We start from the raw sequence: 24,823 nt of genomic DNA, 5'->3' as shown, positions 1-24,823 counted from the left end.
CCAAACATTGCTGATGGGAATCTAAAACTGCAGCCACCCTGGAAAATACTGCAATTCTTTAAAAACTAAACATAGCTTACAACCAACCAAAGACACCTTACAACCAACCAAACATATTCCTGGGCATTTATCCCAAAGAAACAAAACTGATTTCTGCATAAATGCCTGTATAAGATTATTCATAGCCATTTTCATTGTAATAGCCAAAAACTGAAAACGACCAAAATGTCTCGCAAAAGAATGTAAAAGAGACATGAGAAAAGGCATTTTGCAAGACCTTTTGTAAATGGCCAAACAAAATGTGGTATGTCCATAGCATGAAAAGGGCATTTTGCTGAATGAAAAATGCCAGTCTCAAAGGTCACCTATTGTATCATTCAATTTATATTACTGATACGGTTTGGATCTGTGCCCCCATCCAAATCTCATGTCAAATTGTAATCCCCGATGTTGGAGGTGGGGTCTGGTTGGGGGTGACTGGAGCATGGGTGGGGATTTCCCCCTCGGTGCTACTCTGGTGATAGTGAGCAAGTGCTCTTGAAATCTGGTTGTTCAAAAGTATGCAGCACGTTCCCCCCACTTCCTCCTGCTCCAGCCATGTAAGATGTGCCTTCTTCCCTTCACCTTCCACCATGATTGATAGTTTCCTGAGACCTCCCCAGAAATTGTCATGTTTCCTGTATAGCCTGTGGAACCATGAGCCAATTAAACCTCTTTTCTTTACAAATTACCCAGTCTCTGGTATTTCTTTATAGCAGTGCAAGAAGGGACTAATACAATTACATTGTCAAAATGACAAAATTACAGAGATGGAGAACAAAACAGTGGCTCCCATGGGCTAGGGATGGTGGCAGTGAGGAGGAAGTGTGTGACTATAAAAGGATAGCAGGCCGGGCATGGTGGCTCATGCCTGTAATCCCAGCACTTTGGGAGACTGACATGGGTGGATCACAATGTCAGGAGTTTGAGACCAGCCTGGCCAACATAGTGAAACCCTGTCTCTACTAAAAAAAAAAAAAAAAAAAAAAAAAAAAAAAAAAAAATTAGCCAGGTGTGGTGGTGGGTGCCTCTAATCCCAGCTACTCAGGAGGCTGAGGCAGAAGAATGGCTTGAACCCGGGAGGCGGAGGTTGAGGTGAGCCAAGATCATGCCATTGCACTCCAGCCTGGGCGACAATGTGAGACCCTCTCAAAAAAAAAAAAAAAAAGGATAGCACATGAGAGCGCTCTGTGAGGATGGAACAGTTCTGTATCTTGATTGCAGTGGTCATTACATGAATCTATGGGTGATAAAATTGCATAAAACTATATACATGCTTTATACCAATGCTAACTTTCTGCTTTTAATATTGTACTATATTATGTAAAATATAACCAATGAGAAAACTGACTGGAGAGTATCAGCTTTCTGTGACTCTATCATTATTTCAACCTGAAAAGTTTCTTAAGAACAAGTTAAAACAAAACATACAATACAATTTTATGTACGACCAAAAGTTAGTTTCTCATGGGGGACTTCAGTTCCACGTTATGATAGAGAAGCTGGTACTGAACTAAACTTTCACTGAGTATAACTATAAAAACTAGTTTAAATAGAAGATTATTTGAAGTCACTGAAGAGCAACCAAATAATAGGATGTGATGGGCTTGCATGCAATATACTGAATTGAGATTTCACAATCAAGACAGGACCTAGAAAAAAAAAAAAAAAAGAAGACACGATCTAGTAAAAAAAAAAAAAGAAAAAAAAAAAAAAAACTGCAGGTATTCACATGAGACCTCAGAAGAGTTATATCTACTAGGAAGGGCAACATGGAGACAAATAAGCCTCAATTAGATGACAATGATGTGCCCATACGCTACCTACCAGAATAAAATTAATGTTTTGTAGAAGAAGATAACATCATCTAGAACCTCTATGTCTTTTCTTACATTATGTCCAATAAATTTAAAAATACCATTTTTGCCAGAAAATAAGACCAAATGTCTGAAAACCAAGAGGAAGAAGGGAAAGAGAAACAAACGTAAATGTGATACACGTATTATGCTTATTTATTACAATAATAAATATCTTTGAAAATAGATGAAGAGGAAGAATGTTACAACAGAATTTGAATCTGGAAAAAGAACCAAAGGTAAATCCAATTACTAAAAAATAAAATAGTTCAAAATTTAAGAATTCAATAGAGGGACTTACCAGCTGACTGGACAAAGCAAAAAGAGATTTGTTAACTGGTAGAAAGGTCAGTGGGAAATACTCAGATTGAAGTACAAAGAGAAAAATTAAAGGAATGAAAATACAGAAAAGAATGTAAAAGAGACATACGAAAAAGGAGCAAAATATCTATCATCGGAATCCCAAAAAGAAGGGAGAGAGAGAATGAGGCAGAAGCAATATTTGAAGAAATACTGGCCAAGCATTTTCCAAAATGAATGCAAAATACCAAGCCACAGATTGAAGATACTCCACAAACCAAAAGCAGGATAAACAGAATGAAAATACCACCTTTAAAGGAAAACAGTGAGACTTACAGCTGACCTTCCAAAGAGAAATAATGGAAACCAGAATTGCTGGGGGTGGGGTCGGGGGTGGATCACCAACAACTGCCAATTCCATATGCAAACAAGGAGAAACACAGATGTTTTTAAACAAAAACTGAGAGAATATTTTGTCAGTAAACCCATCGTAAAAGAAATCTTAAGGTAGTTCTTCAGACAGCAGCAAAATGATCCCAAATGAGAACATGGCAAGCAGGATGACAGAAAGGCACTAGACAGTGTAACATACAAGTAAATCTACATGAATTCTGACTGTTAAAGAACAATAATAATGTCTTAAGGAGTTGAAGAGAGAGAGAGAGAGTGTGTGTGTGTGTGTGTGTGAATTAAAATATATAGCCAAAACAGCACAAAAACAGAGGATAAATTTAAAGTATTATATAAAGAGACTCGCATTTCCAGAAAAATATAAAAGTATTCATTTAAGGTAGATACTAATAAATTAAAGATGTTATAAACTCTAGTGTAAACACTGAAGGAGTAATAAAAGAATGAATAACTCACAAGCTAACAGAAACTTGTTAATAAATATTTGATTAATCTAAAGAAAGGCAAAAAATGAAAAAATAAAGAAAGAAAATAAATATCATAGTTCAAACTGCTATAACAAAGTCCCACAGACCTGGTGGCTTATAAACAACAGGAATTTACTTCTCACCACTCTGGAGGCTGGGAAGTGTGAGATTAGAGAGCCAGCATGGCTGGGTTCTGGTGAAGGCCCTCTTCTGGATTGCAGACTGCCTGCTGTTTTCTCATTGTGTCCTCACATGGTAGGGCAAGAGAGCTCTCTCATCTCTCTTATAAGGGCATTAACTGCACTCATGAAGCCTTTACCCTCATGACCTAATCATCTACCATCTCCCAGTACTATCACATTCGGGGTTAAGATTTCAACATAAGAATTCTGGGGACAGGCACAAACAGTCCGTTGCACTAACAGAAAAAAAAAACAGTAAAATCATAATTCTAAACTCATATTTTTAAACTGCATATGCACAGGGTAAGACTCCCAATGCAAGGCAGAATTCAGCTGCCAAACACAACAAAAACAAAACAAAACAGCTTAGTAAACCACAGCAAGCATCATAAAATCTTTGATGAAATTCTCTAAGTTTTCCCTGAAGCTGAGGGAAAGGATCAAAGATCTGCTATCATGTCTTCTAGTCAGCATTTACAAAGATCCTGGGAAGTATAATGAGGCAATAACAAGAAATGAAAACTGAAAAGCAAGAAATAAAATGGTCAGTATGTACAGATTACATGACTGGGTACATAGAAAATCCAAAAGAATCTATAAACTATTAGAATTAATAAGTGAACTTAGCAAAGTTACTAGATACAAGGTCAAATGTAAAGTCAATTATATTTTTACAATCTAAGAAACAATTTTTAAAAGATATCATTTGCATTGACATCAGTAAACATCAAATACCTAGAAATAAATCTGATCCCCAAAATGTGCAAAGTCTCTCATAGAAAACTAAGTGCAAATACTGAGAGAAATTTTAAAATATCTAAATATATAAAAGAAAGATATACTATGTTCATAGATTGGCAGTCTTAATATTGAAAAGATGAATTCTTCTCAAACAGATCTACAGATTTGATGCTATTTCATTAAAAATTCCAGCAGCTCGTCTTGTGGAGATTTATAAGCTAATTCTAAAATTTAAACTGGAATGAAAGGAGGCAAGAATACAAAGATAATTTTGAAGAATTAGAACAAAGTTAGACGATGAACACCAACATATAACAAGACAACAAAAACCTGGAGTTAATTTAAAAGTTATAAATTTGGAACAAGAAAAGACAAATAGACCAATGAAATAGAATAGAGAGTCAAGTAATAGATATCCATGCTTACAGTCACCTGATTTACTACCCAGGTACCACTGCAATGCAGTGATGAAAAGGTGGCCTTTTAAATAACTAGTGCTGGATCCACTGGACACCCATAGGTGGAGGGACTAATCTCTACCTCAAACTATAAACAAAATATCAATTCTAAGATCACAGGCCTAAATATCAGTGTTAAAATAATAAAGGCTGTAGAAGATAACATGAGAGAACAGCCTTTGGGTAGGCAAAGAAGATACAAAAAAACACAAACCATGAATAAAAAAAACTGATAATCTGGACTTCATTAAAGTGAAAAATTGCTATGCAACACTAACAACATCAGCAATAGAGGGGAAAAAGCAACAGTGTTGGAAAAGATATTTGCAATAGACATATCTAACAAAAGATTCCTACTCATAACATACAAAATACTCTCCAAAAGTTAATGTTTAAAAAAGACAATTCTGGTCAGACACCATGGCTCACACTTGTAATCCTACCACTTTGGAAGGATCACTTGAAGCCAGGAGATGGAGACCAGCCTGGGCAACATGGTAAGACCCCATCTCTCCAAAAAATTAAATTAGCTGGCATGGTTGTACACTTGTAGTCTTAGCTACTTGTGAGGCTGAGGCAGAAAGAGCCCTTGAGCCTGGTAGTTCAAGGCTGCAGCAAGCTATGCCTGTGCCACTGCACTCCGGCCTGGGCAACAGAGTGAGACTCTGTCTAGAGAGATGACTAGATAGATAGATAGATAGATAGATAGATAGATAGATAGACAGACAGACAGACAGACAGACAGACAGACAGACAGATAGATAGATAGAACAACTGTATTTTTAAAGCAGGCTAAAGCCTGAATAGGTACTTCACAAAAGAATATAGTATATCCAAATGGACATTAAAGATACAAAACAGGTGTTTCCCATCATGAGTTGTCAGTGAACTGCAAATCAAAATCACAATGAAACCCTCTATACATCCACCATAATGATTCCTATTTTTTTGAAACTAACATTTACTAAGTACTGCTAGTGGAAGTGTTAACTGAGTCAACTACTTTGGAAAAGTGTTTAAAGGCTGAGCATATATATAACCCAATCAGCAATTCTACTCATAGGTATATATCCAGCAGAAATGTATACATACACTTATTTCAGGTGTTCACTTAAATATTTAAATCTTTCATATTTGAGAATATTAGTACCAGCTTTGTTTTTATTAGTGAAACCAGAAACAACCCATTGTCTATCAACAGAATGGATAGATGAATTGTAACATACAGCACTAAGCCACCAGGAGCTACAACATGGATGCATCTCAGATATAAATGAAGCAAAAGAAACTAGACACAAAAGAGTGCATATTGCATTGTCATTCCATTTGCACAAAGTGCAAAAACAAGCAGAATTAATTTATTTTTCTAGAAGTCCACAGAGTGGTAACCTTTGGAAAGGCAGGTAGCTCCTGGGAGGGGGTGCTAGAGAGGCTTGCAGGCATTGGTAACATTCTATGCATTGATGTGAGTGGTAGTTACACAACTGCGTTCACACTGCAAATATTCATCAAGCTGTACACTTAAGATTTATGTACTTTACTAACTGTATGTTAATATATTACGCTTCAATTTTTAAGTTTCCTTTAAAGTTACTTAAGAAAGATTTAACGGGAAAAAAACAGTCTATGAAAGGCAAATAAATTAATGTTGGTAATAGTTTCTTGTGGGCAAGGATTATATATCCCATTATATCCGTGGAGTTAAGTAGAATGCTTTGCATATAACAGAAATTTGGAAAGGCTAAGAACATAATCATGATAATGGTAGTAATCATATAATTTTATATATAACTTATATTTCTGTGGATACAAATATGAGAGCTTTCAGCCAGCATTTAATCTTCCTTGTTACTATCCCTATGAATAAAATAGAAAAATGTAGACTGGATGTAGAGAAATGTAGAACTGATTTGACACAGACTTTGAAGGAAATCTTACCTGGTTGGCCATCAGATTCTAGCCTCAGCACCTTCCGATTTAGGAGTCTTATTAATAGCTATGTGGAAACCATTTTAAAGTATCCATGAAGAAGGTGGCTTTAAGTATAAGTCTACAGCACCCCACAGACACCTGACACACAGGAGGTAGTGAGTATATATATCTTTGCTGAATGAAAGAATACACATATATTGGAATCATGGTTCCATTCAGTACATTCATAGTATTACCATGCAGTAAAAATTATCAACCACGGTCAATCCAATATTTATGGCATTCTTCATGAAATGGGACAACCACAAAGCCAGTCATGTAGCTAAATGAAACTGAATGCTTGAAAACTTATTAATGCAATCCCCAAACAAATACATGGTCTTAGTCTCCCATAACTTACAGTCGTTTTTCTTCCTTTCCTCTTATGAAAAACTGTTCTACTCTCAGTATTTCAGTTTATGGCACAGAAGAATCTTATCAAAAACACTTCAGCAATAATTTTTCCCTGCCCACAAAAATAGGCTGGATTTATCTAATCTTAAAAATAGACTCCATTTATCCACAATATCAGGGCCCTTCTTGGAAGCTGTACTGCTAAGTTATGCAGAGTTCTCGACTCCTGGTGGTATGAACAACAAGCAAAAGAGGGTGCCATTACTCATTTCCTCCATTATGCAAAGATTTGCAACGTCCTTCTCCTTGATTTATTTATCAGATTCTGTTTGGGTCAGATTTTAGTCTGCTCCATTATTCATATTAGATGGCAATGGCATCATCATTATTAACCCTGAGATTTTAAAGTCCATTTCTGTATCCTAGTAAGGCATCTGAGTTATACATAGCCCCCTCTTAACAAAACTGTGGGCTTTAGTTTGCCCATTTAGAGGGAAATGCGGAAATGATCTCTGTTCCCTCCCTACTGTGTGACTGCATGAAACTGGTGTCATTTATGGAATCGCTGGTTCCATTCTCTACTGACATTCAGGTCCTTGTTTTAGGCCTGTCCAGAGCAATGTTTTTGTTGGTTGTAATGTAAGCCAGATTTCTTCTTCTGCTAGACATGTGAAATTAAAAAAAAAAAATTTCTTCAGAAAATGTCCTAGTCAGGACCAAAACTAGAGAATGTTCAATGAGCAGTAGATATGGCAGTTTTTTTAATCACTGTACAATAAAAAATGTGAGGAGCTATCTCCCACCTTCTAATCGCTGCCTGTTACTGAACCCCCCCCCCCCCGCCACCAACCCCCCCCGCCCCGCCCCTTCTCCAGACCAGCATCTCTAAGCACCTTAACCAGGTAAGAAGATGGTGAAGTTTCCGGGGAGGAAGGAAGGCTGGTCTCAAGCTTCTGAGCTCAAGCAATCCACCCCGCCCTGGCTCCCCAACTGCTGGGAACACCGGTGTAAGCCACCGCGCCCAGCCTCCAAGGAAGATTCCTTTTAAGAAGGTGTTATAGGCGCTCATTCAGAACACTAAAGAGATGAAGATACATGCTCTGTTGTTAAGTGCAGACATTTGTTTAAAGTTTTTACTTTTAAATCAACAGTGTGAAGTATGGAACAAATGTGGAATTTACACATGTAAATACTGTATAGATGTACTGTTTAGATATTTTTGAAAGACAGTGCTTTGCAAGCAACAAATTATATGTACAGCATAGTGCCAATTATACAAAAATGTGGAGAAAAAACTCTCAAAATATAAATTGCTAATTTTCTGAAAAATTACTGGAATTTTCTTAGCCAGATCCTATCATAGTAGGAGAGCTGAGGGCAGTCACTACCAGCAGAATCATTCTGTTTCCCAAGATATGTCAACATTTTCCCCTGACCTAAGCTTTCAGAAAATCCCTCCAATATATCCCTAAGCTGACTATTTGCTGAATAGTATACATAATTACCTATATAAGTCCTACCGTCTTTTTGAGTTAACAGCTATGAGAAAAAAACCCACCAGCAATATCAGCTTCTCCTATTTGTCTTAATGAGACATGCTTGCTTCAAGCCTAGCTGGATTATTTCATCACCAAACCACTGCAACGTGCAAACAAAACACGCCCAGCTTTGAACCAACAAAGCTTTATAGAGCTCTAATTTTAATTATCAAAAGATCTCTAGCAGAAAATGAAATGATGCAAAGCTAAACCAAAGGCAAATGAAAGTAGTATGTGCTCCCCAATTAAGGAAAGCAGTAAGTAATTAGGTATCCGCAAAGAGAGGCGATGCATTAGCTTAGGCGTGTGCCCAACAACGGTGATGTGTTTTGGTGGGGCTGGGGAACATCTCTATCCCATCTTGTACTTAGGAACTTGTGACATCAATCACCCCTCCTCCTCTACAACCTTAGATTATGGTCTCTTTCATGAGAAAAGAAAAGCATCCCTAACTTTTACCCTTCCTCCCCTTTCAAGCTCCCACCTCCTCTCTCTTCCTCTTCAGCACACGGGGTGAAAAGATCGTCTACATCGTCTGCCTCTATTTACTGCTGCTCTGTCACTTCTGGGTCTCCTGCAATTGGGAGGCTACTTTCAACCTCCTCCCAGAGACTCCCATAATGATCACATCAAAAGTCTCCTCAGGGCCAGGCGCGGTGGCTCACGCCTGTAATCCCAGCACTTTGGGAGGCTGAGGCGGGTGGATCATGAGGTCAGGAAATCGAGACCATCCTGGCTAACATGGTGAAACCCCATCTCTACTAAAAATACGGAAAATCAGCCGGGCGTGGTGACATGCACCTGTAGTTCCAGCTACTCGGGAGGCTGAGGCAGGAGAATTGCTTGAACCCGGGAGGTGGAGCTTGCAGTGAGCCGAGATCACACTACTGCACTCCAGCCTGGGTGACATGGCAAGATTCCGTCCAAAAAAAAAAAAAGTTTCTTCAGTCACCTTCCTCTGAGCCTCTGCTGTGGACTCCTCTACATGCTCCTCCCAGATCATCTGGTCCATTTTTGTGGTTTCTCGATCACACCAGTGGCCTCCAATATGCCTCACTGGGTCACTCCTCTCTCCAAAACACTAAATCCACACTTCTAGCTTTGTGCCTTGAATTCGACTCCTACTGCTGCCATAATAACATATCACAGACTGGGTGGCTTAAGCAACAGAAATGTATTATCTCTCAGTTCTGGAGGCCCAGAGTCCGAGATGAAGGGGTCGGCAGGGCTGGTTCCTTCCGAGGGTGGGAGGGGGAATCTGTTCCATGCCTCTCTCAGCCCTGGTGCTTGTGGCTCACAGGTGCAGTGCTCCAGTCCTCACAGGTGCAGTCTCTAGTCCTCACAGGTGCAGTGCTCAGTCCTCACAGGTGCAGAGCTCAGTCCTCACAGGTGCAGTGCTCCAGTCCTCACAGGTGCAGTGCTCAGTCCTCACAGGTGCAGTGCTCCAGTCCTCACAGGTGCAGTGCTCCAGTCCTCACAGGTGCAGTGCTCCAGTCCTCACAGGTGCAGTGCTCCAGTCCTCACAGGTGCAGTGCTCAGTCCTCACAGGTGCAGTGCTCCAGTCCTCACAGGTACAGTCTCTAGTCCTCACACGTGCAGTCTCTAGTCCTCACAGATGCGATGCTCCAGTCCTCACAGATGCGATGCTCCAGTCCTCACAGGTGCGGTGCTCCAGTCCTCACAGTTGTGCTCCCTGTGTGTCTTCACACCATCTTCCCTCTGTGTGGACCTGCGTCCTAATCCCCTCCTGTTAGGAGGGCACTAGTCATATAGGACCAGGGTCCACCTTAATGGCCTCACTTTCACTTGATTCCTTCTGTAAAGATCCTATTTCCCATTAAGGTCACATTCTAAGGTCCTGGGGATTACGATGTCAACATACTTTTTAGGGAGCCATAATTCAGTCCATAACACATCTCAAAATAAATACATCCAAAATAAATCCCACTGCCCTCCCTGGAAACCTCCCCTTCCTCCTGATTTCCATATGGCCAACACCATCTGAAGCTCAGCTTTGTCTTTTTCCTTTCCTTGTATCTAATCAGTTACCAACCCCATAAACCCTTCCTCCACTGTGTCCTAAAGCTCCCGCTCCTTTCTATTCCCACAACTACCACCCAAATTTAGGCCCGAATTATCTTGCACCAGCTCCGTGGTGACTGTCTTCTAATAGGCTTCTCAGCTCCGGTCCTGCTCTGATCTCTCTATATCCCAATTTATCTTATAAATTGCTGCCCCATTAATCTTTCTAATGGACAGCTCTGACCCATTTTTCTCCCTTGAGAAGGAGAAAAAAAGAATAACTTCCAGGGCCCCTTTTACCTTATGAATTAAGAACAAATCCCTCACTCTGGTCTCAGGGCTCCCCAGTCCCCCCAGGATGACAGAGCAGTACTCGTATGTCATCTCTCTCCCAAACGTGTCACTGTGCTTCCCACCTTCACATCAGGGTCTCATCAAGGAAGGGGATGGCGCTCTCAAGGGTTTAACTGAAGAGAGGTGAATGAGGGACCATTTAACAAGGTGCGGGCTGGGAGCGTGACAGGATCCGACAGAGATGGGACTTCTAGGGACCAGCAACAGTGGGAAACTGTCCCCAGCCCTCGCTCTGAGCCAACAAGGAAAGGAAACAGTGCTCCCCGCACCATCTAGAGTAGGAGCCTCCTGAATATAGAACAGGGCAGAGAAGACTGGAAAGTGACCCTGGGGATGGGGAGACGGAAGAAACAACACGTGGCCCCCACTCACCTTCCTCTTTCATCTGTCCTGTCTTCCTGCCCTCCCCACCCAAATTTAGCAAGATCCCGCTCATTTTTACTTTGGGAGGCATAGTAGTGATGTTGGAGGTAATTTTTTTAAAGTAAAAATATGACTCAAACAAAGACAAAATGAACACATCAAAGATTTTATTTAATTTCTTCATTAAAGAACAAGTGTGGTATCATAGCAGGTTCAAAGGAGACTCCAAAGGACATACAAAGATATGAGCCCATCAGGAAGGCTGAGATGAATTTGCTTGATAAGAATAAACCCACTCAGTATCTACAACTGCATTCAAATAGACACAATTTGCATTTTCTATAATCAAGAATCAACAGTTCAGGAATCATTACTATCGGTTTTCCACAATTTAACAGAGTAGTAAGATAGCTCCAGACAAATGAAAAGCACAGATAATCTAAATGGACGAATGTGATAGGACAGCCATGAATCATTCCTTATAATCCAATTTACAGTTTTTTACCATTTTTCCAGACAGATGGAGGGAAGGGGCGGGGGGAGAAGGGGGAAGAAGGGGAGGAGAGGGGAGGGGAGGAGAGGGGAGGGGAGGAGAGGGGAGGGGAGGAGAGGGGAGGGGAGGAGAGGGGAGGGGAGGAGAGGGGAGGGGAGGAGAGGGGAGGGAAGGGGAGGGAAGGAAGGAAGGAAGGAAGGAAAAAAGAAGGAAGGGAGCGAGGCAGAAAAAGGGAAGGAAGGGAGGAAATGATGGAGAGAGGGAGGGAAGAAAAAGGAAGGGAAGAAGGGAGGGAAGGAGGGAGGGAGGAAGGAGAAAGAAGGGCTTTGGCATCTGAAAACCCTGGGCTCGCCAGCAACATTACTTACTCATTAATTGCCCTTGAACAAGTCATTTCACCTCTCTGCAACTCAGTTTCCTGATCTGTATTAATGCAATTAACCGCTTTATAGACTCAATGGATTGTTCCAGGAATCAAATGAATTGCAGCTATCCTGTCTGAGCAGAATAATGGGGGCCAATACACTTGTCCTTTCATGTTCATTCACTATAAAGGGGTTAGACCCTGATCCCTGAAGTTCCTTTTCCGTCTGAGAATTCTGTGACTGGAAATGCTGCCTCCTCCACCAAGCCTTAAATAATGGTACTCCTGGGACACAGATGCCTCCCTCCTCAACATCCTTTCCTCTGGCGGTTTCCTGACTCTTATGTCCACTGTGTAGTAGAATATTTGCATTTCCCTTATTCCCTATCCCACCCATAGAGACAGAATAAGCTCTTTAAAGGCAGGACAAGCTTGGATATGAGTCCCAGCACCCAGCAAGAAGCATGGCATGTAGCAGGCAGTCCACGAAGATTTCAGAATGAAGGAGAAGAAGAGACCAGGCGCTGGCGCAGGAAGAGGTGAAATCACAATTGTCTCTTGTCCTTCACCAGTTTCCGTATCCTCTTTGGTGTGAGTAGGACTGACTCAAGTCGGGCTGACTTTGCAGGCTTCTATGTGATAAAATTCTTCATGACGGGAGCAGGACAGTTAGACTTCATAACGACACTCCCGTCTTCAGGAGATGATGGCTCCTTCCCTGTCACAAAGGGAATGGCGGTGAAGCTGAAGTTTTTATGCTTCTCTGACAGCCATCAATCAAAAACATTTCATCTCAGCTTTTCATTTGTCTGGGACTCAAGAAGAAATGTTCTCTCGACGTTTCATTGAACCTACAAGCCAGGACGTGTAAGCTGATCATGACTCCCAACTGTCGGCACTGGCCTTGGAAACATGTCATGACAGACATGTCCAAGACCAAAGGGGACTAACGGGATAGTCTAAAAAATAACAAGAGAGGGGCCAGGCACAGTGGCTCACACCTGTAATCTCAGCATTTTGGGAGGCTAAGGTGGGCAGATCATGAGGTCAAGAGATGGAGACCATCCTGGTCAATATGGTGAAACCCCATCTCTACTAAAAATACAAAAATTAGCTTGGCATGGTGGCGGGCACCTGTAATCCCAGCTACTCGGGAGGCTGAGGCAGGAGAATCACTTGAACCTGGGAGGCGGAGGTTGCAGTAAGCCAAGATCACACCACTGCACTCCAGCCTGACGACAGAGTGAGACTCTGTCTAAAAATAAATAAATAAAATAAAACAAGAAGAGAGGCAAAGAGCATCAGGGATCGGATCCTGTGTAGGCAACGCGCGTGTGTATGTGTGTATGTTTCTGTTACATTTTTCAAGTGCCTTAATCATCCTTCAATATGTTGTTCTTCCCTAAAAGGAGAGAAAAAAAAAAACTCTGTTCTTCCCTACAGGCTCATAACTGTGACATGCTCCTGAAGTACAGTTCTTGAAACTATTGTCCTTAAAAAAAAACAAGCACTTTGAAACATATTTTCATCCCTTAGCCCACTCCCCCAAATGTCAACTGTTTCAAAAATAAAATGAATCAAAATTTCCTGAAACGCTACAAAAGAGATTTTGGAGCACTTTTAGAGATCAAGGCGGCATTTCAATGAAACTTTAATTCCTGCCTTACATGTCGTTCTATAGTCTGGATTCTGCCTTTCATGTTATTTTCATATTTTATAATGAAATAGAATCTCTGCTTTTACCACCATTTACTTCACCATTGACCATTTACTCCATGAGTTTTGGAGCCCAATATCATGACCACATCCATCCTCTCTTCACCTTTTGGACCCTCTGAATTTTACACAGGACACAATCCCCATAGGACCATAAGCTTACTGTTCCCAGGTTGATGCATATAAGGTTCCACTGTTTGGGCATCTGAACTCTATGGGAACTACGGCTTCCACATTCATGGTATCTCTTAGGTACCTGGTATAATGCTACAGACAAAAGAGATATCCCGTTCACACACACTGCATTAAGGTACGCTAGTAAACTGCATACAATTACCCTACTCTGTATTTATTATGTAAAATACTATCTCATGGAATCAGTTTGATGCAATTCCACAAACATTAAACACAGGGCCTATGATGTGGCAGACAGCCTGCAAGGCTCTGGTAGTGTAAGAAATTCACATTTGATATTATAAAGTACCTTCTTGAAGGTAGAAGCAGGGCACCAAGTTTCCCTCTCATTTTAAAATATGTCCATCTCCAGCAGAAAAGGCCCCTGTATGGCAAGATTAAGTGAGAGTTCTAGAGCCAGCCTGCCCAGGTCTGAAACTGTAGCTCCACTGCCTGTGTCTGCAAACACTGGGCTCACTTCACTTCTTTGTAGCTACCTCTGAGGGATTTTCTAGGGATTTCATGAGAAAATACACATGCAATGCTTAGAACAGACCTGCCAGACAATTACATACCAATGCACCTACAAGAAATAAAGTTGCCAACAGCAGTCGGTAGCCCACGGCATAAAAAAGCTCTGATCTCCTGACTAGAAATGGTTACTCCTCAGGCTGACACTGTATTTAAGATCAGAGGAACTCCTCTCAGCCTGTGGGACTATTCAAATGTGCCTTAAGAATGCCCTGTACAACCTCAAAAAGACACGTGGACACCATTGTTCCTGAATGCTGAGATGGTACAGGTTTGTTGCTGGTCCTGCCACTGTCAAAATAGCATCTCTCACAAGTAACTCACTCATGAGCCCCGAGAAGAGAAGAGGAGAGGGGAGGGGAGGGGAGGGGAGCAGAGAGGAGGGGAGGGGAGGGGAGGGGTAGAAAGAGAGAGAAAGAGAGAGAGAAGGGGAGGGGAGGGAATGGGAAGGGGAGGGAAAGGGGAGGGGAGGGGGGAGAGAAAGGGAATGGGAGGGAAGGGAAAAGGAGGGAAGGGGGAGGGGAGGGGAGGGGAGGGGAGGGAAAGGGAAAGACAAAGGGAAAGGAACCATAAAAATAAAAACCTCAAAGCATTGGAAGAAATAACAGAGACCAACAGACAATTCACTGCTACACATGAACTAATTTAACTGAATTCTACGCCACAGTCAAAATTGGTGAAAAAAAATATGGTGGAATATCTTTCATTCATTTGTGCACATGTGTGTGCGTGTGTGTGAGACCGAACTTTCCTCATGGAAAGTTTCTTTGATTATGAAATAAATATAAACTCTAGCAAAAGCTAAAAGAATTTAAATCATAATCGCTTTTATTTTGAAAACCAGAAACCTGCTGTGGAAAAGAACAGAATACAACTTCTAGAGGCTATCAACTCAGTGTGCTGTTCAGCTTCATTTTAACAATATCCCAATTGACTCAAACTAAGGATATCATTTTTCCTGTAAGTTTTCTTTTTCTTTTCTTGATCTTCTCAAAATGCATCATTTCAGTTTATATCTTTGGTTATGCATTAAATATGAGTGAAATTCATGGGTTCCCATGTACATTATGAATCAGATTCTAAACTCAGGAGGAAAGAGAAACAATTAAAATTTCATTAGAAGCAGAACAAATGTGCAAAAACTCTTAAAATACGAAAAATGTTAAGGGAAAAAAAGTGCTTGCCATAGTAGAAAAATAAATTGGACACATTGAATTGTTCCTTCCTCCACTGTGATGAGATGTGTGGGCCTGTGCCTCTCCCTCAGTGACCACATGCGGGTTTCCCCTGCACGCTAAGAACCACGTGTCCCAGGGAGCAAATGTGTCCTCGTTCCCGCCTCAGCCCTTCCCACACTCAGGAAGGCCCTGCCAGCCTCTGAGCTCCTATACACTTTTCTCCCGTTGCACTCGCTTTCTTCTGCATCTATCTTGGCTCCACAGCTAGATTTCAGGTTTTCTTCCAGTAAATTGGCAGATACTCATCATTGGTTGGTGGGTGGTAAGTACCTGCACCCAGCCATCCAGGGGAGGGCTCCTTGGGTTCACGTGTCAGTGGCTCCGCTCTCTCTGTCCCCTACTTGGGTAATGAGCATGAAAGCAATCATGTGTAGGTCCTCTGAATACTCCGTCACTAACAGGGAATGCTTTGACTCCCATTTCATTGCAGCAACACCACTACAGAACTTCTGCAATAGAAACCAGGAAATACACCTTCCACGTGGGCTTTGAGGCTGACTGTAACATTTTGGAAACCCCAGAAACATGGGCCACTTCTTCACCAGCCAGGGAGAAGGTAACTATGGAAGCCAGAGAAGTACTTCACGGCTGGGACAATAGAGAGGATTTGCAAACAAGCTCACTAGGAGTTTAGTTACTAAATGGATCCGAACCTAAGTAGTCCCTAAGAGGGCTACTGACATGAGAGAATTCTTCTCCTAGCTCCTTCTAAACGCCTGTCTGCAACCTTCTCTTATTGTTAACATCTCCTCTTCCCTGAAAGAAAGCCACCCATCATCAAGAATCCTGGCACAAAGCTTGTTGTCAGCTTTCAGGGCCTGTAATCCACCAGGATGAGGATTTCCAGGGACCCTAGGATCATTCAAAGCTTTTCTTTCCAGTCCCAGGGTGAGGTTTTGTTATGCTCATCCTGCGGAATGGTTTGAGTCTGGTTGACCCTGAGACTACGAACATGACAATGGAAATTATCGCGAGTCCCTCTGAGAAAACAACCTCCCCATTTTACCTCTCTCAAACAAATCTCTATCTGACCCCACCAGCCCCAAGGTCACACAACCATTTGTTGGCAGGGTCCTCATCCCAATGTTCTTCCCGCGATTAATAAAGAAGAAAACAAGGGGATGAAACGGATCCACTGGATACTCTAACAGTGCCCCTGGAAGTCACCTCACCCCCTGACAGCTGCTCATTTGAAATATAGCTTCTGACTCTAAACTAGTATTTCTTTTGGGCAGCCCCAATCACTCAGACTCAATTAATCCTTAATTTATTCTCTTACTCTCCTTTGTTCATTTGCTCTAGTGACTGTAACTTCCCTCTCTCTAATTGCCTTCTCCGGGTATCCCCTCCCACTGGACCTGGGAGCCACTGCAGCCTCCCAAAGCGGCAATCATCATCTGGCCTCTGTCACCCTACACACCTCCTCCATCATCATCTCAGAATTTCACCCACCAACCCTCCTACTCTTCTGCTTCTAGAAGAGATCTTACCTCCATTTTTCCGCCCCCACTATCTTTGCCTACTTCCTTCATAGCAGGTTCCTTCTTTCTGCATTTGGATGCATTCAAGTGATGTTCACATTAAACTGGTGGGCAGGAGGATCCTTTCTCTTGTCCCGATCTTCTCCTAGCCACAAGATTTCTCTCAAGTCTGTCCTTGTAGTTAAGAGTGCACCAAGCATCATGGGAAACCGATGCCCAACACGGTCCCAACTCTCCCACAGAGCATTAGGGTCAGAGCATTCTCTGACCATTGCTTGAGTTTCCCAATCAGTTCCATACATTTTATTAATTATTAGTGATAAATGGTCAGAGAAATGTAAAATCGGAATTGGTTAGAGTGATCCAAGAAAACTCCGTGTAGGATGAAGAGCGTAAGCAAGGTATCAAGGGGCAGATCATAAAAGGTCATGAGCCAAGTAGAGAAATTAGACAGGCTACGCAAGGATGTCAGCTGAGGCTGGGAGATGGACACAAGGGTTTCAGGAGGACTAAAATGGCAGGAGGATTCTAGGTGGGTTGCCGATTTGTTGCAGGAGGAAGGATGACGAAGGTTGAAATGAGTACTGGGATCGGAACAAGAAGCTAATGGAGTATGAAAGACATCGAAATCTGAGTTGGACTGCAAAGAGAAACACAATGGGCTATGATGACAAATTAGATGCAGAAGAGAAGAAAGAGAACTAGACAAATGCATTGAGCCACTCCCATGAGCCAGGCACTGTTGTTCTAAGTCCATAAAGCTAGGTACTGGTGGATTCAGGCCTCAGACTCAGGTCTTCTGAAGGTTAGGATCACACCAGAGCCAGAGCACAAATGGCAGTGCCACTGATCAGCAGAGACACTAGGAAGGAAAGTCGCTTAGGGAACCGAACAGGCAATGATGTCAAGCTGCTCTTTCCAGGGTCCGAGAGGCAGGAGGGAAGTCTAAACAGAGGCTTGAAATGAAGGCCCAGGGCTTTCGAATCTGCAGTGGGTTTCTCCTACAAAAAAGAGTTGCTTTGGGAACATTCCTTTCATCTCTCTGGCTCTCAGAGCTGGATGAAGTCATTGTTAAGTCTTTTCAAACTCTGTTATTCAAGAGATCCCAGATTTTGTGACATAGATAAGCTCATGAAGGCAGAAGAGACAGAACAGGAAATAGGACAGAATCTTTTGGGATAACCACACACTTGGAGTAAAAGGAATGAAAAGCACCTGGAAAAAGCATGATCAGAAATGTAAAAAATTACCCAGAAGGTACCATGTCCCCAAAGTCAAAACAGTAGCTTCAAAAAGGAAAGTCAGGGTAGTAGAGCTTGAGAAGGAATCTAAGGGAATAGGGACAGAGAGGGACATTTAGACATGGCAAGGAGGGAGTTACTGGCAACATCCAGGAAAGTGGATTTAAGAAGGAAGAGAAGTTAGATAATTACATGGAGAGGGGTACAAGCAGTGGGAGAAGACCACTTTTGGAGGAGGGGAAAAACCAGATAAGGTATCGGGGTCAAAGACAGACATTTTAAGATGGGAGAAATTAACAGGCTTCAAGATAAACCAGAAGGAGTAAGTGGATAGCGAGGCAAAAAAAAAAAAAAAAAAAAAAGGATGGAAAGGATGGATTCCCATCTTGGCTTCCAGGACCAAGATTCAGGCCATGTGAGGGACTGTAACATTAGAAAAAAGAAAAGAAACCTCCTTTTCACCGGCTGGAAGGACAAGAGGACAGATTTGGAGACGGAACTCTGTGAAGGTCAAGTTAAGGATAAAATGGAAAAGTGGGTTTAAATCTGCTCTATAAAGAATGATGTGCTGGTAAACCTCCTTTCTGGAAATTCCTCATAGATTTTCATATACTCTGCATTACTAAATGCCACTAGCTTGGAGTGTGACACTGGGCCAAGTCATTTGGCTCTCTGAGCTTTTGTTTCCTTATCTGCAATATCAGAGAGGCATGGGGTGGACAGGGTAATGTTTTCCAAAGGCCTCTTCCTACCCTAATGTTTTGGAGTTTACTTATGCATTTTTCCTTCTGATTGCTCCATGCCATCCTCTATATCTTTTCTTTGCAATTACAGCTGCAAACCACTTCCCTACTTACGTGGAATACTTCCTTAACATGCTATGCATATAGACGGTGTTCGACAAATGTTTTCTGAATTAATCTAATTCCCACAATGTCAGAGTTTCAGGAAAAATGTGTGCTTCATCATCTCTCCCTCTCTCCCGAGAGCTATCTAAAGAAGCACAGTCACCCAGTGCTGCTGGAGTCCTTTCTTGGGTAATTCAGCCGTGACAAAAACACTTATCTGTAGCCAAAGTACAAATACAACTGAATGTCAAATAAATTAGTGCCCTAAGTGTTTTAGATCTTGCCCTTCCTGCCAATGTGTACATGCTAATTTCTAAGTTAAAATAAAATAAGTCTGATGATGTAAACCTGGGTGGGCTTTCCATCAGTTCCTTGGGAAAATACCATAGTGCATGTCTATCTAAAGCTCCTCGTAGCTTCATTATGAAGGGAGCAAAAAGTGCAAATTTCCACTGCTCATTCCATCTGTACTCTGTGACATTCCTACAGCTGAGAAAACTGACTTGGTGTCCTTTTGCTATAAACCTAAAACATACTTGAACAGCAGATAAAGAAGCCTTTCTCTCCTAGAAAGAACACTATTAGCCTAAGATTTGACTTTTAGTCCTCATTCTGCACTGCTGAGTACTGACTTCATACCATTAACCTTCCTGGACCTCTACAAACTGGAGCTAAATACTCCCATCCAACCTACTATGCAGTGTTGTACGCCGGCATCTATACTGCATAATTATCACTATTCGTCGATGAGTACATTTAAAGATGCTTCTTATCATTATGGAACAAGATGTATGAACACTGAGAAGAAATCTATAATGAAATACTTCATTCTGCAAAGGAAGACAGGAGGAAGACCGTAAGCATTCCTATCAGGATCATTTTTACAGCCAGGACTAAGCTTTAAGTCTCAACCTATGGGTAAATACAAAACTACATGACACAGTACACCACAAGGGCAACTCAACTGTGCTTACACAAATGAAAGAAAGACAAAGTACTCAAAAAAAAAAAAAAAAAAAAAGTAAAAAACCTTGACCAAGGTCATTTTATACCATGGTTTTCCTAAAGTCAGAGGAATATCTTCTATAACATTCTGTATGATTGCTTGAAAAAAAAGAGGACCATAACTAAAAAGATGAGTGTTTTTAAATACCAAATGACAGTTTGTTGCTACATTGGTAAGTTAATAAAACCTTTAAAATAAAATAAAACACACATTCCAAATCATGGATATGTTTGGATATGACAGTGAATGAATCCATTATAAGCTGACAGCTTATTTTATGATAGGATTTTTCTCTCATAAAATAAGTGTCTCAGCATATCCAGAGTTTACACAAACATATTTTCAATCTCTCTCAAAGATAAACAGACCCAAGTGGGCAGGTTTCCAGCAGATGGGGGAGCCACTGAATCAACGATCATTCATCTACAGAATTATTTGGAAGGAATGTGAGCCAACTCAACAAGCATCAGCAAATGGAACAGAGATGCCAGAGAGCCGGGTACAAGCTAACCAGTGACAAACCCCTTTGCAAATGAGGAATTAATTTACAGCAGCATACATAACTCACAGATACAGCCCATTAAAGATTTCACCTCTACTTCCCTTAACAGTGATCTCAGACCTCTTCTAAAAAAAGAAAAGCAAAAAAGCTTTCTGTGGACAGTGGTCAAAAAGATGCCTCAATGTGCTGGGGTGCTGAATACAAATCCAATAGACGATGATCTGCTCAAGATAACAATTCAGATGTTCTAATCAGAACATACGAAATGTCCCGTCAAATTCACAACTATGGTGTCTTAATGACTGTTTTTCTTTTTCTATGCAAAACAGCTTCATCTATCACTATCAAGAAGTCTTCCATCTACAACTGTTTTATCAAGATGTACACATTCCTAATACTCCTTGGGCTATTTGCTTTAAAAAAAAAAAAAAAAAGAAGAAGAAGAAATAACTCATACTGACAAGCTTGCACATGACAGAGAAATAAATGCCCCCAGAAAAAAAAGAAACGGCTTTAATGTAGAAACTATACTACAGTCTCCCCATCATTAACCCCATCAACATTTCTGAACCACCAACATTCTCAGGTTAAGAGGGAAAAAAAGGGGGGTGGGGGAGGGAAGGATGGGGGGTAATAGATGGAGAAGCCGGTAAAGGATTTGAGAATTTCCATACGAAAATTGGAAAATTGTGAGGTAAAGTATGTTTTCCTTTTAGATGTTAATGCTATACCAAAAAAAAAACAAAAAAAAACAAAAAAAAATCCCCCTGCTCCACTGTGCCACCTCCTTCAAGGTCATTTATCATCAGCACAACCACCTACGGATGTTTTATTAAAAGAAAAATCCCAGCCTGGGACTGCCAGATCTCTACTCAGGACCCACTTATCAAAGGTGCTGCTCTAGCTGACAGGCAGCTGCTGAGTGGCACAGAGTTAACATTACTTTATATGTGCAGAACCTCATCAGCCAGCACGTTCCCTCGGTCCCCATTAAGCATTGATAACACCACCTCCATGAGCTCGGCTTAACAGTTAAGCCCACAGGAAGCCCTTGAGTACGTGAAGCCTACCAAAATTTCCCAGCTAATTTTAACCCCACAGAGTTTGATACGAATTGACTGAAAAATTATACGGCAACCATATTTGTCCACCTGAATAAAAGAGTCCTTAGTTTTGAGAAGAAACTAATGTGGTCTTAATTATTTAAAAAAAAAAAAAAAAAAACCCTTATGGTCTATTTTCTATGAAAAAGACAACTGTATTACTAGCAGGCTTATACACCATGACCAAGGTATTAGTGAAGAGGCCCTTCCAAGCCCGGTCTTGGGCCAACAGTACTTCAAAAAGCATATGCAATGGTGCATAACATGCAGCTATTAGATTGGATTACTATTGGGTTGCCATCTGATGTGGACCCTGGATTTTTATCCTTCCCAAAGCTTTCTCCCAGTCCGTTTAATGCACCAAAGAGAAAAAGACAGTCGTTTACAACGTTCCTGTGCAAATTCGCTGTTTTCCTATGTTTAGTACCCAAATACATCAAGACTATTTTAACACCTACAAGTTAATATTCCAAAATTCCACCATCTCTACGATTTTCTGTGATTATAGGTAACTGTAACCGGGAAGCAGTTTTTTTGTTTTTTGTCTTTGTACTGCTGAGGAAAGAAGTACCAGCAGAAGCTGCAGTTCTAGGCTGGGAAAGTCTGGGGAATCCTGCAAGGGAACATCCTTCGGGAAGGAGGACAGAAGTAGAGAAGGAACGACGGAAAGGGTGCTAACTAGGTTATTCTTAGCAGGAAGTTAGGGCATTTTCTTTTCTGGAGAGGCTCTCCAGTCCCAGCTTGGAGGTGTGCAATGCCTCAGCCTGGGAAGTATCTGCAGTGTTCGAACAAATCAGAGAAAGGAAGGAGCAGTGTGCCAAGAGGTACTTAAGGAGAAAGAATTGTATTAGTGCGGAGCCAACCTTTCCCTGCCTGCCACCCAGTGTGGGGCAGCCACCCTGCCCTTACACTTACATACGCACACACACAGTTTGCTTCACTTGGCATGCAATAAGCCAACATTTAGAGAACGACACGTTCACGATGTTCCCCCCACCACCACCCGCGCGCGCGCACACACGCAAACACACACTCGCTTCCCATGCCTTCCACGCTTTGCAAGCGGTCACAGCACCAGCACGGATGGCACCAGCCCCGGGAACGGCGGGGACCACGGAGGCGACTCCTCCTCCGCTTTCGCAGCACCTTGACTTGGGGAAAACCTCCGCGCAGCGTCCTGCACCATCACCCCCGCCCCCGGCCAGCTGCGCCGCACGCTACACGGAGTAAGCGAACCAACGTCTTCGCTCCGTGACAACGCGCGGGTCCAGCCCGAAAGCCCAAGAAACCTCCCGGCGGCGGTATTCCCAGAAACAGCCCGAGTCCCCGCCGCTCCCCGCGCCCCCACGGGCCACCCTGCTCTGCACCCTGCCCCCGGCCGCCCGGGAGGTCCCAGCCGTGCGACCAGGCAGGCCGGACCGGCCGTCCCCTCCTCCCCCGGTTCCCACAGCTCCGAGGCGCCTGTCCCCGGTGCCCCGGGTCCGAGCCCGGGCGCCTGCCGCCGGCTAGCCGCGCTCCATCCTCTAGCTTTCCACACGCGCGCACAGACACGCGCCCTTGCCTTCCCTCGCCCCAACACGCACACCTGCACACACTTGGTGATGCCCGCTCCGCCCGCATCCTCAGGGAGCACCCCTCGCCCCGCCCGCGAGTCCCCGCTGTCACTCTGCCCGGACCCCGCTAGTGGATGCCCTGGCGCCCCCTTCCCCTGGGAGCATACGCGACGCACGGCGCTTACAGTTCGCAGGAACTGGATCTCGTCTTCGCCCTCGCCCCCATCGGCCATGGTTCCGCGCCTTCTCGCCGGGGCCGGCTCCCGAGCCCGGCGGAGCTCGGCGGCGGCGGCGGCCCCTGGCGCTGCCTTCTGCTTCTGCTGTCGGGAGCCGGGGGCTGGAGGGGGCCGCGCTGCCGGGTGCCGAGCGCCGGGCGGTCCCCGCCTGCAGAGCGGAGGAGGAGGTGCGGACGCTCGGGCGCTGGTGGTCGAGGCGCGGGGCCTCCCTGCTCCGCACTGTGCGGGAGGAGGGCGGCCCGGGCCCGGAGGACGCGGGGAAGCAGCCCCGCAGCCCAGCCGCGCTCCCTGCCTGCAGCCGGCGGTCCGCTCGGCCCCGGCTCCTCCGAGCAAGTGCGCCGAGCCAGCTGAGCCGGGGTTAGTGCAGCGGTGGGGGTGGGGTGTGGGGGTGGGGTGTGGGGGCGGGCGGGGAGGAGCTCGGCGGCTCCCCGCTGCTGCAGGTAATCCGCAGCCCGCTCCTCCGGGCCGCCAAACCCGAGGCCCAGCGCCACTTACTGGCTGCGCTGGGAATCGGGGCCGGAGCGCACCCGGCAAGCGCACAGCTTCCTACCTGCGCCCCGCTGGGGTCCCTGGGCTCATTCCTCTGCCCCTTCTGAGCTTAAAACCGCCGGCACGACGCCCCTTCCTCCTGGACTGGGCTAGGGCACTAACCTCCACGGCACTTCCGATCTCACGGAATGAAATCTTTCACCTGGGCGGGCGCACGGGGAGGCTAATCTCCAAGTAGAGATTACCCAACACCTGGTATTTTAAACGTCGGTTACCTCTATTCATGACCAAATGGGGATTCTTCAAAATCTAGTTTTAGTGTACCATGCTTTTCGCAGATAATCGATGCAAAGTGCACGGTTTTGGTGCACAGAACTTGAACATTCAACAAATATATAGTGAGCGCCTATGCCAGACAATGTGGTACAAGACAGACCCAGAAGTTTATAGTCTATATGCGAAATGCAAGCCTTAATTCAACAAGGAATTGCGGTAAAGTATGGGATACTATCTGTAAGTCCGAACCACTGGATGGGTCTAAAGTCAGACTATGCTACCCATGATCCTTGCTGAGAGAAGAAATTCGAGCATTCCACCGCAGATAGCAATATCTTGCTCTCGCAATCCTCCATGCAATAGTCTACCAAATGCCTACTTAACAAACGGCTATGACTAAGAAAATACAGGGTCTGAGACAATTTGGACAAGAAAGCATTTGTCTCTTGTTCCTAGTCCACAGCGCTTTCATTTATCATACTTAAAATAAGTATGTGCCAAGTAAAGTTTTCAAAT

General features: G+C 43.4%; 1 protein-coding gene across 1 annotated transcript in view; it reads right to left on the bottom strand.

The window, feature by feature from the left end:
• The window catches only part of RYR2 (ryanodine receptor 2), a 784,036-nt gene extending 760,406 nt beyond the window's left edge, over positions 1–23,630 (bottom strand). The window contains exon 1 of the mRNA XM_055233438.2: positions 23,492–23,630. Within this exon, the coding sequence (XP_055089413.1) occupies positions 23,492–23,539 (48 nt within the window). The 5' untranslated portion in view covers positions 23,540–23,630. The remainder of the gene's footprint in view (positions 1–23,491) is intronic.
• Between the last annotated feature and the right edge of the window lie 1,193 nt (positions 23,631–24,823).

This window comes from Symphalangus syndactylus, chromosome 19 (genome assembly GCF_028878055.3).
Source record: "Symphalangus syndactylus isolate Jambi chromosome 19, NHGRI_mSymSyn1-v2.1_pri, whole genome shotgun sequence".
Lineage (NCBI taxonomy): Eukaryota > Metazoa > Chordata > Mammalia > Primates > Hylobatidae > Symphalangus > Symphalangus syndactylus.
This window is presented reverse-complemented; position numbering and strand designations above follow the sequence as displayed.